This window comes from Rana temporaria, chromosome 3 (genome assembly GCF_905171775.1).
Source record: "Rana temporaria chromosome 3, aRanTem1.1, whole genome shotgun sequence".
NCBI classification, from domain to species: Eukaryota; Metazoa; Chordata; class Amphibia; order Anura; family Ranidae; genus Rana; species Rana temporaria.
The window spans coordinates 18,966,049-18,981,591 of NC_053491.1; the positions used below are offsets into that span (position 1 = coordinate 18,966,049).

Below are 15,543 nucleotides of genomic sequence, written 5' to 3' on the forward strand. Positions count from 1 at the left end.
AAAAGTCCTTTTCTCTCTCCTTGCTTTGAGTGACAGGTTATTTACATATCTAGCTTGGACAGGTTTATCATATGTTATGTTATGTTTATCATAATATGAGGTGATCCACAGTATAAAAAGTGAGAAATCCACCCCTCCCCCACATAACACATCCTGGTAATATACAATGAACTGTGGATCACCTCATATTATGATTAACATAACATATGCTAAACATGTCCAAGCTAGATATGTAAATAACCTGTCACTCAAAGCAAGGAGAGAGGAAAGGACTTTTTATTTAGATTTAGGTTTTATCCGGAAGTCTGTTAATTTTCACTGAACAATAAAAGAGGATTGCTCAGAGCTGGATTAACTCTTTGTGGCAAGACTGGGCACAGATGATAGGAAATCCTATACTCTACATTGTGACATCAAAAAATCCACTTTAAGCATATTGATTGGTTTGGTTATAGCGTCTACAAAATAGGGGATTGTTTTATCTGCGTTTTTATTTTATCGTGACTGCGATGATATGGCTGACACATCGGACACTTTTGACGCTATTTTGGGACCATTGTTATTTATACGGCGATCAGTGCTATAAAAATGCACTGATTACTGTGTAAATGACACTGGCAGGGAAGGGGTTAACCACTAGGGGGCGAGGAAGGGGTTACGTGTTTTTTAGGGAGTGATTCTAACTGTGTGGGGGATGGGCTATATGTGACACGACACTGACCACTGCTCCCGATGACAGGGAGCAGAACGATCAGTGTCCTGTCACTAGGCAGAACAGGGAAATGCCTTGTTTACACAGGCATCCCCCTGTTTTGCAGCTCCGTGACATGATCGCGGGACACCGGAGGGCATTGGGTCCCGTGGTCACGGAGCTCGCGGTGGGCACACGCCGCATGCGGGAAATTCAAAGCGACATACGGGTACGTTGCTTTGCCCAGCCAAGCCATTTTGCCAATGTATAAGTGCGTGAAGCAGTCGGCAAGTGGTTAAAGTATAATTAAAGGCATTTTTTTTTAAAGTTTCAAATAGAATACAAAGTGATCAGAGACCCTAATATATAACCTTCTTTTTTTTTTATGGCTGCTCATAGTGTACCACATCCATTATTATACAGCTCCAACCCCATTTTTTTTTGTGGACTTTACTGGTACAAAGAGGTCTTTACACAAAAAAAAAGTACAAAATATTTATTACAAAATTATATTAAAACCACAGCTTAAACACAATACAAAAATTAATCCTATTTGTTGCACAAAACCATATATACTATTCAGAACTGTCTTTGCCTATCATCGCCCAAGAGGTTGACGCGTTTCACTTTACTTGCTTCTTGAGGACCTTGCTTTCTTGGAGGCAAAGATGAATAGTCTAAGTTGAGAAAAATGTTCAAAATCAATACATGCAAATTATTATTATACAGGATTTATATAGCACCGACAGTTTATGCATCGCTTTACAACTTGAGGGTAGACAGTCCAACTATAATACACTTTAAAATCATAGGAATCAGAGGGTTCCGCTCGTTAGAGCTTACAATCTAAGAGGGAAGTGTAACGAGACCCTTGCTCGCTCCATTCCACTCTCCCGACACTCCTCTGCTGCTATTGAATCAGATTGCAGATCGCAACGTCTGATGGATCGGTCATCCAAGGCTCCGGGATTCGAACTACAGCTATGTGCCGTTCGAAATCCATCAGAACAAACACCAGGCAGGCTGTATGTAAGTTCAAACAGGAAACTCTTTATTGGATGCACACAACACACTTTTATACAGCAGTTTGAACATCCCGCCCCCAACAACCGCTTTCCTATTGGTCAATTGTAAAGTACATTGTAGTTCTCAATTAGGTCCTCTTAGCCATGCAAATGAGGACTTGAAACAGGGTCAGCAGGGATTGGTCCGATAGCTTGAATAGGAGGACTGCTATGTGTAATGAGACAGAAGCTCCAGGGGGCAATCAAAGTACACAAACAGCCAAACACAGAACAATGCTTTTCCTCCAGACCATGGAGTGACAGAGCAGAAGACCCCCCACTGTGTAACAGATTCAAACACTTGAGCATTCCAAGGTCCATGACAATACTCCCCCCTGAGAAACAGTCCAACAGCCACAGTGGGACCCCGAACGGGTCAACTCGAGGATGTTGGAAAAGTAGTCTTAAGGTTCCAGGTCTGTCTGCCGGGATAACCCATCTGCCTTCCTGTTTTGAGGCCCTGGCCCATAATCGGAAGGCAAGAGGCTTGCATTCAGTCCTCTCCAAAAGCCTTTGTCGCAGCTAGGTCTGTCACAGGAAGGTCAAGAGATACAAGAGGTAATAACTGTGGGGGAAGTGCTGATGGAGAAAATAAATGTACAGTTGTTAGGTGGGGGCCAAATAGGCTTCTCTGAAGAGATGAGTTTTCAGGGATCGTCTGAAAGTGGACAAAGATTGGGGTAGAGCATTCCAGAGGATGGGAGAGGCTCTGCAGAAGTCATGGAGGTGAGTATGGGATGAGATGACAAGGCTAGAGAGCAGGAGGTCTTGGGAGGAATGAAGAGAACAATTTGGTTGGTGTTGAGAGACCAGGTGAGTGATGTCGCTTGGGGCCGAGTTTTGGATGGTTTTGTGAGTTATGGTTAGTATCTTGAATTTAATTTGTTGGTTGAGTGACAGGGATTGGCAAAGAGGGGTAGCAAACCGCGGGCAGTTTGTAAGGTGGATGAGCCTGGCAGCAGTGTTCATGATGGGCTGAAGAGGCGATAGCCTATTTAAAGGTAAGGCAATGAGGAGGGAGTTTCAGTAGTCGAGACGAGAGAAGACCAGGGAGTGGATTAGAAGCTTCAGCTTCCGTCAGGCAATGCACTTCCGGCACGAGCCAGTATCAACCCGCTTCTGCATTCGCCCGTACATTCCCACCAGGTGGCAGCCAACTGGGACATTGCTGAGTCCACCACTCTTGCCACTTATCCAGTGCAAATGCGCCCCGGGTAGACCAGTCACCAGACGCTCACACACTGAAAATACTACCACCCAAATAAGATGCAACCTAATCACGGCCAGGATTATAGGCTGTGCCAATTTTTATTGCTGTCTCTCTCCCCATTAGGGAGATTCAGCCTCTCCATTTGTCCAGACGTCTGTTATAGCTGAGAGTGAAAGAATTCCAAAATGTTGGTTGTCACCAGAACAGGATTTCCTCTGACTTCATGTCTTGGCTATGGGGCAGGAGGTGTTAAAATCCTCCTTTACTCTATTTAAAATGAAAAAAGTGTGCTACGTTCTACTTTAACCCCTTTGCATCCTCACTATAGCAGAATGACGGCTACAGCGCAGACCTACTTTGCTGGGAGGCCGTCAATAGATGTCCTCCCATGCTCGAGCAAGCGAGTCTGAGACTCGGCCGATCACAGATCGGAGTAAGGGGTCAATCCCTACCCCCTTACCACGTTAACAGCTGTCAGCTGATCATGTGATGTAAACAGAGCCGGTAATCGTCTATTTTTTCTCCTTGCGCTGATGGCTTGAGGAGAAAAAAAAGCCATCACCGGCGGCTGACAGAGGGACATTGGTCCCGACCAGGGAGAGCTGCCGCCAGCTAATCTGTGCCCGTGTGCCACCTGTCAGTGCCACCTACCAGTTCACAACAGCGCCGCCTACCAGTACCCACAGTGCCACCTATCGTTGCCTCATTAACAGTGCTGCCCATTATTGTCACCTACCATTGCCCATCGTGTCACCAAACAGTGCCCATCAGTGTCCCCTACCAGTGCCCATCCGTAAACACCTATCAGTGCCCTTCATTTCCACCCATCTGTGCCCGCCCGCCTTATCTGTGCCCACCAGTGCAGCCTATCAGTGCCCCCCAGTGCCACCTCATCAGCGCATATCAATGAAGGAAAAAAAAAATACCACCAAAAGAAAGCTCTATTTGTGTGAAAATAAAATGATAATGGAGCTGTGGTGGCTCAACGCGATTGGCACTGCGCTGACAAGCCATTCACCTCTGCAGCTAGGGGTTCGGATCCCGGTCCCGGCTGCATGTGAATTGAGTTTGGTGGTCTCAGCCCGGCTCCCGGTGGGTGTGCTATGCGAGGTAAGCCTGCGCTTAGTACGTCCACCCCCCTCCTACAAAAACCACCTCACTTACACGCACTCGAAATTGGGTTAACATGCACGCACTTTGACCACGCGGTCTCTAAAAAGAGAGGCGAAGGACTAACGGGGCTGGTAGAGCGGGCTAGATCCTCACTCCCTTATAGGGAGTCCCTCTGCCCCGTTGGGCTTCAAAGCGGAGCAGGTAGGGGGGGCTGTGTGGGAGGACCCCCTCACACACCCGCCATTGCCACCCGGGGCATGGAGAAAGGTGGCAGATTGCCTCTGGGGGAGGCCTGCCTACTCCCAACTCCTGCAGTCCGGCTCCTCTCTCGAGTACACGCACAAAATACACTTTAAAAATAAATAAATAAATAAAATGATAATAATGTAATTTGGGTACAGTGTTGTCGGACCACCCAATTGTCATTCAAAGTGCATCAGCGCTGAAAGCTGAAAATTGGTCTGGGCAGGGAGGGGGTTTAAGTGCCCAGTAAGCAAGTGGTTAAATCTGGTTTTTTATTTTATTTTTGGAAATGTTTATGTGGATTTACTAACTTTGACATTTTTTGTTTTTATCAGGTGAACGGAAGACTATTGTGTCCTGTACAAAGCTGGTAAACAAGACTATGCTAATTGTGAACGAGAGCTTGTGCCTTCATGTGCCACGGCCTGCCCCACAGGTGCGGAAGTGCAACACACACCCGTGTCAGTCCAGGTGGGTCACGTCTTAGACAACTACACCCTGTCTACTATGTTCTTCTGTTCTACAAGCTTTAAAGGGACTGCAATTCTGAACCTGGGCGCTGGCTTGTCAGCATGTTCATATTGAAGAATGGATAGTCACCATCTATATTGTGGTCAGGCTTTTCCTAAAGACAAATCTTCCCAAAACATAACATTTCCTTTACAACCCCTTTAAGATCTCCACATACAATATCTCACAAAAGTGAGTACACCCCTCACATTTTTGTAACCATTTTATTCTATCTTTTCATGTGACAAGAAATGACACTTTGCTACAATGTTGTGTAGTGGGTGTACAGCTTGTATAACAGTGTAAATTTGCTGTCCCTCAAAATTACTCAACACACAGCCATTCATGTCTAAACCGCTGGCAACAAAAGTGAGTACATCCCTAAGTGAAAATGTCCAAATTGGGCCCAAAGTGTCAATATTTTGTGTGGCCACCATTATTTTCCAGCACTGCCTTAACCCTCTTGGGCATGGAGGTCACCAGAGCTTCACAGGTTGCCACTGGAGTCTTCTTCCCCTCCATGACGACATCAGTGAGCTGGTGGATGTTAGAGACCTTGCGCCCCTCCACCTTCCGTTTGAGGAGCCCCACAGATGCTCAATAGGGTTTAGGTCTGAAGACATGCTTGGCCAGTCCATCATCTTTACCCTCAGCTTCTTTAGCAAAGCAGTGGTCATCCTGGAGATGTGTTTGGGGTCGTTATCATGTTGGAATACTGCCCTGCAGTCCAGTCTCTGAAGGGAGGGGATCATGCTCTGCTTCAGTATGTCACAGTACATGTTGGCATTCATGGTCCCCTCAATGATCTGTAGCTCCCCAGTGCCGGCAGCACTCATGCAGCCCCAGACCATGACACTCCCACCACCATGTTTTGCTGTAGACAAGACACTTGTCTTTGTCCTCCTCACCTGGTTGCCGCCACACACGCCTGACACCAAATACGTTTATCTTGGTCTCATCAGACCACAGGACATGGTTCCAGTAATCCATGTCCTTAGTCTGTTTGTCTTCAGTAAACTGTGCATCATCTTGAGAAGAGGCTTCCTTCTAGGATGACAGCCATGCAGACCAATTTGATGCAGTGTGCGGCGTATGGTCTGAGCACTGACAGGCTGACCCCCCCCCCCCACCCCTTCAACCTCTGCAGCAATGCTGGCAGCACTCATACATCTATTTCCCAAAGACAACCTCTGGATATGACGCTGAGCACGTGCACTCACCTTCTTTGGTCGATCATGGCGAGGCCTGTTCTGAGGGGAACCCGTCCTGTTATACAGCTGTATGGTCTTGGCCACCGTGCTGCAGCTCAGTTTCAGGGTCTTGGCAATCTTCTTATAGCCTAGGCCATCTTTATGTAGAGCAAAAATTATTTTTTTCAGATCCTCAGAGAGTTCTTTGCCATGAGGTGCCATGTTGAACTTCCAGTGACCAGTATGAGAGAGTGAGAGCGATAACACCAAATTTAACACACCTGTTCCCCATTCACACCTGGGACCTTGTAACACTAATGAGTCACATGACATCGGGGAGGAAAAATGTCTAATTGGGCCCAATTTGGGCATTTTCACTTAGGGGTGTACTCACTTTTGTTGCCAGGGGTTTAGACATTAATGGCTGTGTGTTGAGTTATTTTGAGAGGACAGCAAATTTACACTGTTATACAAGCTGTACACTCACTACACAACATTGTAGATACAAAGTGTAATTTCTTCAGTGTTGTCACATGAAAAGAAAGAAAAAATTTACAAAAATGTTAGGGGTGTGCTTACTTTTGTGAGATACTGTTTTTCCAAGGCCACAAGATCAACAAGTTGCATTCCAGATGGCCAGTATGATGCAGGACCAGACCTCTGTCCGGGTCCCTTTATTAAGACTCTGAAAAGTGGTCAGAGGTGGAAATGAGGAGAAATAAGACCATTAATAAATATGCAGGAGGAAGCCATTTTGCAATTTTTAAACCAGAGTTTAACCACTTCAGCCCCGGACCATATTGCTGGTCAAAGACCAGAGTACTTTTTGCGATTCGGCACTGCGTCGCTTTAACTGACAATTGCGTGGTCGTGCGACGAGGCTCTCAAACAAAATTGGCGTCCTTTTTTCCCACAAATAGAGCTTTCTTTTGGTGGTATTTGATCACCTCTGCGTTTTTTAGTTTTTGCGCTATAAACAAAAATAGAGCGACAATTTTGAAAAAAATTTATATTTTTTACTTTTTGCTATAATAAATATCCCCCAAAAATAGATAAATAAAAATGTTTTTGCTCAGTTTAGGCCGATACGTATTCTTCTACATATTTTTGGTAAAAAAAATCGCAATAAGCGTTTATTGATTGGTTTGCGCAAAAGTTATAGCGTTTACAAAATTGGGGGTAGTTTTATGGCATTTTTCTTAATATTTTTTTTTTTTTTTACTAGTAATGGCGGCGATTAGCGATTTTTTTTCTGTACTGCGACATTATGGCGGACACTTTTGACACATTTTTGGGACCATTGGCAATTTTATATCGAGCAGTGCTATAAAAATGCATTGATTACTATAAAAATGCCACTGGCAGGGAAGGGGTTAACACTAGGGGGCGAGGAAGGGGTTAAGTCTGTTCCCTGGGTGTGTTCTAACTGAAGGGGGGGTGGGACTGACTTGGGGAAATGACCGCTGTTCATACATTGTATGAACATACGATCGGTCATTTCCCCCCCTCACAGGACCGGGAGCTGTGTGTTTGCACACACAGCTCCCGGTTCTCGCTCTGTAACGAGCGATCGCGTGTGTCCGGCGGTGATCGCGACCACCAGGCACGCGCGTCGGTGTCAGGGGCGAGCGACGTGCACCCCCTATCGGCTGCTGGGAGAGGTGACGTATAGCTACGTGCTCTCACCCAGCAGAGCCGACCTGCCGCCGTATAACTGCGGCGGCTGGTCGGCAAGCAGTTAAAGTGTATTTTTCGTGGCCTCCTACACACAGATTTTGGCCCAGAAGAGACTGAGAGACTTGGAGACAAAATCTCATTGGGATAATGTAATGTAATGCTACATCCCTCCCCCGCCCCCTTTTGTTACTGTGTTTAATTATGTTGGGTCATGGCATGTAGACAAAGGTGTGTAAGCAGGGGATGTGTAAGGAGGGGGCTGCCTGCTTATCATAATCCCTTTATGTGTTTCAACTGTAGTGGTTTGAATATCCACTTGCCCACCAGGTTAATTCTGGCACTTCTCTCCTTCATGTGAAAATCACAATTTTTTTGCTAGAAAATTAATCAGAACCCCCAAACATTATATATTTTTTTTTAGCAGACATCCTAGGGAATAAAATGGCAGTCATTGCAATACTTTTTGTCACACCGTATTTGCGCAGCGGTCTTACAAGCGCACTTTTTTTGGATAAAAATCACTTTTTTGAATTAAAAAATAAGACAACAATACATTTTGCCCAATTTTTTTATATATTGTGAAAGATAATGTTACGCCGAGTAAAATGATACCCAACATGTCACGCTTAAAAATTGCGCCCGCTCGTGGCATGGCGTCAAACTTTTACCCTTAAAAATCTCGATAGGCGACGTTTAAAAAATTCTACAGGTTGCATTTTTTGAGTTGCAGAGTAGGTCTAGGGCTAGAATTATTGCTCTCACTCTAACGATCGCGGCGATACCTCACTTGTGTGGTTTGAATACCGTTTTCATATGCGGGCGCTACTCGCGTATGCGTTTGCTTCTGCGCGCGAGCTCGTCGGGACGGGGGCGCTTTAAAAAATTTTTTTTTGGTTTTCTTATTTATTTTTATTTCGTTTTATAATTTTTTACACTGAAAAAAAAAAAAAAAAATTGATCACTTTTATTCCTATTACAAGGAATGTAAACATCCCTTGTAATAGAAAAAAGCATGACAGGTCCTCTTAGATATGAGATCTGGGGTCAAAAAGACCTCAGATCTCATAATTAGACTTAAATGCAAAAAAAAAAAAAAATGTCATTTTTTCAAATGACAAAAAAAAAAATGTTTCTTTAAGAGGCTGGGCGGGACTGACGTTTTGACGTCACTTCCGCCCAGCAGAGCTATGAGGACGGGCGAAAGAGATTTTTCCTTCAGTCCCGTCCCCGCTCAGCTGCCGGACACATCCGATCCCCTCCGCCGCTACCGACGGCTCCGGTAAGCGGCGGAGGGCCTCTCCCGCCACCGATAACGGCGATCTCGCGGCGAATCCGCCGCGGAGACCGCCGTTATCGTGTACACCACCGCCCCCTGAAAAGATGAATATCTCGGTTGTGGCAGCAGCTGCTGCCGTTATCGAGATATTCAACTTTAAAAAGAGGACGTCTTTTTGACATGGGGCGGTGGTCAAGAGGATATACAAGTGTTGAGTTCCCATTGGTTCTTCCTTGTCCCCTACCCCCTCTATGACAAGGCTAAGGGGAGTGTCCCTAACTGTGTTTAAAGGTGAATATTTTGTATTTAAAGGGGTTGTAAAGGTACAATTTTTTTCCCCCTAAATATCTTCCTTACCTTAGTGCAGTCCTCCTTCACTTACCTCATTTTTCCATTTTGCTTTTAAATGTCCTTATTTCTTCTGAGAAATCCTCACTTCCTGTTCTTCTGTCTGTAACTTCTGTCAGTAATGCAAGGCTTTCTCCCTGGTGTGGAGTGTTGTGCTCACCCCCTCCCTTGGACTACAGGAGAGTCAGGATGCTCTCTACGTTGCAGATAAAGGAGCTGTGTGTTAGTGGGCGTCCTGACTCTCCTGTAGCCCAAGGGAGGGGGCAAGCACGACACTCCACACCAGGGAGAAAGCCTCGCATTACTGTGTTGAGTTACAGACAGAAGAACAGGAAGTGAGGATTTCTCAGAAGAAATAAGGACATTTAAAAGCAAAATGGAAGGATGAGGTAAGTGAAGGAGGACTGCACTAAGGTAAAGGAAGCTATTTAGGGGAAAAAAAATTGTACCTTTCCAACCCCTTTAAGGTGAAAAAACACCTTGCTGTCTCCCGCCCCCCTGAGCCCCCGTTTTACTTACCTGAGCCCCGAATCTCCGTGGGCGTGATCCCGTGATGATTTCCCCCAGCTTGAGGCAGCTCTTCATTGGATGGATGACAGCAGTGCAGCCATTGACTCCTGCTGCTGTCAATGAAATCCAATGGCGCGGAAGTAATTTTTCTCCTTCACTGATGGGCACTGATAGGCTGCACTGATTGGGTGGCACTGATGAGGAGGCACTGATATGCCGCACTTATGGGCATTGATATGTGGCACTTCTGTGTGGGTTGCCTCGTGATTGGGGGGTTAAGGGCTGGTTATGGCGAGTCTGCAGGCTGCGGGTGTGTTTGGAGAACAGGAGACACAGGTCTGGCGAAGGTGCCCAGCCGGGGTATCCGAGATCCGCCACAGGGTTGTCACTAATGGTTTAAGTCAATGTGGTATTCCAGATTGAGAGCACTCAACACTAATCTCTTAAATTTTATGGTGCACATGTCCATTTTGCAGTGGTAAACCCAGTCACACATTGTAGGGATTTGACCCTGAGAGCTCCACATATGTCCAAAACCACAAAGTCAGCAAGTTGCCTTCCAGATGGCCAACTGGATGCGGGACCAGACTTTTGTCCATGTCCATTTCTTAAGACTCTAAAAAGTGGTCAGAGGAGGAAATGAGGAGAAAAGAGGCAATTAAATGCAGAAGGAAACCATTTTGCAGTCTTTAAAATGAGTTTAACCACTTAAGACCCGGACCAAAATGCAGGTAAAGGACCCGGCCACTTTTTGCGATTCGGCACTGCGTCGCTTTAACTGACAATTGCGCGGTCGTGCGACGTGGCTCCCAAACAAAATTGGCGTCCTTGTTTCCCCACAAATAGAGCTTTCTTTTGGTGGTATTTGATCACCTCTGCGGTTTTTATTTTTTGCGCTTTAAACAAAAAAGAGCGATAATTTTGAAAAACATGCAATATTTTTTACTTTTTGCTATAATAAATATCCCCCAAAAATATATAAAAACATTTTTTTTCCTCAGTTTAGGCCGATACGTATTCTTCTACATATTTTTGGTAAAAAAAATCGCAATAAGCGTTTATTGGTTGGTTTGCGCAAAATTGATAGCGTTTACAAAATAGGGGATAGTTTTATTGCATTTTTATAAATTTTTATTTTTTTTACTAGTAATGGCGGCGATCAGCGATTTTTTTCGTGACCGCGACACATCGGACAATTTTGACACATTTTTGGGACAATTGTCATTTTCACAGCAAAAAATGCATTGTTTACTGTGAAAATGACAATTGCAGTTTGGGAGTTAACCACTAGGGGGTGCTGAAGGGGTTAAGTGTGACCTCATATGTGTTTCTAACTGTAGGGGGGTGGGGCTGGACGGGTGACATCATTGATCGTGTTTCTCTATATCAGGGAACACACGATCAATGACGGCGCCACAGTGAAGAACGGGGAAGCTGTGTTTACACACACCTCTCCCCGTTCTTCAGCTCCGGGGGACCGATCGCGGGACTCCAGCGGCGATCGGGTCCGCGGGTCGGCCCGCGACCCACGGCTGGGCACTTAAAGAGGACGTACAGGTACGAGCTTGTGCCATTCTGCCGACGTATATGTGCAGGGGGCGGTCCTTAAATGGTTAAAGTGGACTTTTCATGCACTCTTGACATTTTTGGGACATGCAAGTGCAGCTGTAAAGCTAAAAGATATCTAAAAAGAAATGTTTACGATGTGTACGCAGACCGTATATAATTTGACTGATTTCTAATCCTTTTTTACTAGGCCAGCTGAAGCTTTGATGTGTTTTCATTAGCAGGTGTTAAATTATTCAGTGCAAGTGCCGGTTTAACGCGCCTGCTCTTTCTCAGGCCCCTCTCACCTTTTACGGTCTCTTTAGCTCGGGTGTACAGAGCTCTAGGAAAGTGCTGAGATTCTTGGGAGACTTGGCAGCTCCGTATCACATCGACGTACCGCATTCCCACGCCGGCTGACCACATTCACACGTCTAGTGCCGCTCTCGGGATCTCTGTCAGCAGAGCGGTTTCTGTCTTAAGCCTCCCAGATAAAGTCTCGCTTTTCCAGTGGCGTTTCCATCTCCAGGTACTAAACCCGCTGACTCCGCAGATCTCGCTTCCAGAAGCCGCTCAGGCTTCCTTTTTTCTGGATCTGACTCGACAGTTCCCACAATTCCGCCCACGCTCTGACTGCGCTGCACATGTCGGAGTTTTGACATCTCTATAAAAATGACTTCTGTTGGTCGGTCATGGAATGAAAACGGTCCTTAAAGACCTTCTGGTTTCCATTGAGCGCTCGTAAAAACGAGTTCTAATGAAAGTGAGCGTGTTTATAAAATACCTGCAGGGAAAAAAGCATGAAGAAGCGGTCACCGGCGATCATGTTATATTAAGGATGGAATTGTAAGTTGGAAAGTAGACTTGACTGCGACTGCTGTTGGAATAATCAGAGTTTACATTATGGCCAGTTGAGTGTGGGTTTTCTTTTTACGTTACAAATTGCAGAATGCCCTATCAGCAAGTTTCTTACACATACACACTATGGCCCGGATTCACAGAGAACGGGCGCACATTACGCCGCCGTAGCGCATCACAATGTACGCTACGCCGACGAAGCGCAAAGAGGCAAGCATGGAATTCACGAAGCCAATGCTGCCTAAACTGCGCTGGGTTTCAAAGGCGTAAGTCGGCGTAGGTGGAAGTGGGCGTGAGCATGCAAATGAGGCGTGACCGCATGCAAATGATGGTTTGAGAGCCAGACAAGTACGTTGAACGAACTGCGCATGCGTTGTGTCGTGAACGCATCCCTGTGCGCATGCTCATAACCACGTCGGAACAACTACCTAAGATACGCCGGATCACTGCCTACGCCATGAACGTAACCTACGCCCATCCAGACACACGTCCAACGTAAAAACCGCCGGCTTGTGTTCCCTGATGCAGACCTTTACATGTCTGCTGCTGAGTTACACCTCCTTTATGGGGCTTAACTTTACGCCGGACGTACAACTTACGCCACACCTCTCGTAGCCTGCGTCAGGCGGGCGCAGGTTCGTGAATCGCCATATTTTCCTCATTTGCATATTTGAATGGCTAATCAATGTCAGCGCCACCATGCGACCAGCGTAAATGTGCGCCCACCCTACGCCGGCGGGATAAAGCCTGTTTTTAGGCGTATCTTGGTTTGTGGGTACGGCGCATAGATACGACGGCGCATATTTGCACTTACGCGGCGTATCTGGAGATACGTTGGCCAAGTGCTTTGTGAATCCGGGCCACTGTGTATGTTTGTGTATATACAGTCCTGATCAAAAGTTTAACCACTTCCTTACTGGGCACATATACCCCTTCCTGACCAGGTGAAATTTCAGCTTGTGGCATTGTGTCACTTTAACTGACAATTGCGCGGTCGTGCGACGTGGCTCCCAAACAAAATTAACGTCCTTTTTTCCCCACAAATAGAGCTTTCTTTTGGTGGTATTTGATCGCCTCTGCGGTTTTAATTTTTTGCGCTATAAACAAAAATAGAGCGACAATTTTGAAAAAAAAACTATTTTTTACTTGTTGCTGTAATAAATAGCCCATTTTTTTTTAAAAAAACATTTTTTTTCTCAGTCTAGGCGATACGTATTCTTCTACATATTTTTGGTAAAAAAAAAAATCGCAAGAAGCGTCTGGTTTGCGCAAAAGTTATTGCGCTTACAAAATAGGGGACAGAATTATTATTATTATTTTTTTTTTTTTACTACTAATGGCGGCGATCAGCATTTTTTTCGTGACTGCGACATTATGGCGGAGACATCGGACAATTTTGACACATTTTTGGCGCCATTCACATTTATACAGCGATCAGTGCTATAAATATGCACTAATTACTGTATAAATGTGACTGGCATTGAAGGGGTTAACACTAGGGGGTGAGGAAGGGGTTAAATGTGTACCCTGAATTGTGTTCTAACTGTAGGTGGAGGGGGGGTGACTGGGGGAGGTGACCGATCTGTGTCCCTATGTACAAGGGACACAGCATCTGTCTCCTCTCTCCCCTGACAGGACGTGGAGCTCTGTGTTTACACACAGAGCTCCACGTCTTGTCCCTGTAGTCGCCGATCCCGAGTGCCTGGCGGACATCACAGCCACCAGGCACTCGCATCGGCATCTCAGCGATGCGGCAGGCACGCGCGCGCCGCCGTCGGACGCGCGCGCAGGCCGTATAAACACGGCCAGTCAGAGAAGTAGAACCACCGTACGGCCGTCGGGAAGTGGTTAAGACCACTTGAAAAATGGCAAAAAATCATATTTTACATTGTTGGATCTTTTTTTTTTTTTAAATCAGAAAAATGGTTTATTGTGCCAAAAAATAAAAGAAAGTCAGATTGTTGGATCTTAACAAGGTTCCAAGTAGAGCTTCAACATGCAACAAGAAGAAATGAGAGTGAGACAAAACATTTTTTGAGCATTCAATTTAATGAAAACAACGAATAAACTGAAACAGGCTGTTTTTCATCTGATCAAAAGTTTAGGACCACACCTCCAAAAAAAAAACTAAACCCCCCCAAAACAGAAATCCAGCTTCCAAACATGAACTCAGTAATGAGTAGCTCCGCCATTATTGTTGATCACTTCAGAAATTTGTTTCGGCATGCTTGATGCCTCGCGTTTCCATGAGGTGAGTGGGAACATTTCTCCAAGTGGTGAAGACAGCCGCACGAAGGCCATCTACTGTCTGGAACTGTTGTCCATTTTTGTAAACTTCCCTTGCCATCCATCCCCAAAGGTTCTCAATTGGATTTAGATCAGGGGAACACGCAGGATGGGCCAAAAGAGTGATGTTATTCTCCTGAAGAAGTCCCTTGTCCTGCGGGCATTGTGTACTGTAGCGTTGTCCTGTGTCGTTACCACACAGACGAGGGCCCTCAGTCATGAGGAATGCTCTCTGCAACATCTGGACATAGCCAGCGGCCGTTTGACGCCCCTGCACTTCCTGAAGCTCCATTGTTCCACTGAAGGAAAAAGCACCCCAGACCATTATGGCGCCCCCTTCACTGCGGCGCGTAGAAAACATCTCAGGTGGGATCTGCTTGTCATGCCAGTAACGTTGGAAACCATCAGGACCATCAAGGTTACATTTTTTCTCATCAGAGAATAAAACTTTCTTCCACCTTTGAATGTCCCATGTTTGGTGTTCTCTTGCAAAGTCCAAACAAGCAGTTCTGTGGCGTTCAAAGAGACAAGGTTTTTGAAGAAGTTTTTTGTTTTTGAAGCCCTTCAGTCTCAGATGCCGTCTGATGGTTATGGGGCTGCAGTCAGCACCAGTAAGGGCCGAGGATTTGGGTCGAGGATCGTCCAGTGTCTTGATGAGAGACCCTGCTTATGCAGTTCAGCAACCCGACCAAGTTCAAAAAGGGAGAGTTTTTTTGTCTTTGCCATCACAACGTGTGACTACCTGACAGAAAATGACAATGAGTCCACATCTTTGCACAGATTTGGCCTTTTAAAGGCATGTGGTCCTAAACTTTTGATCAGCTGAAAAACAGCCTGTTTTCGTTTATTCGAGATGTTTTCTACGCGCCGCAGTGGAGGGGGCGCCATAATGGTCTGGGGTGCTTTTTCCTTCAGTGGAACAATGGAGCTTCAGGAAGTGCAGGGGCGTCAAACAGCCGCTGGCTATGTCCAGATGTTGCAGAGAGCATTCCTCATGACTGAGGGCCCTCGTCTGTGTGGTA

The 15,543-nt window shown here is 45.8% G+C and overlaps 1 protein-coding gene across 2 annotated transcripts in view; it reads left to right on the forward strand.

The window, feature by feature from the left end:
- The window catches only part of ADAMTS17 (ADAM metallopeptidase with thrombospondin type 1 motif 17), a 449,726-nt gene that overhangs the window by 392,884 nt on the left and 41,299 nt on the right, over positions 1-15,543 (forward strand). For both annotated transcript variants that reach the window (XM_040342328.1, XM_040342327.1), the window contains one exon: positions 4,657-4,792. In XM_040342328.1, coding sequence (XP_040198262.1) covers positions 4,657-4,792 — 136 coding nt within the window. The remainder of the gene's footprint in view (positions 1-4,656; positions 4,793-15,543) is intronic.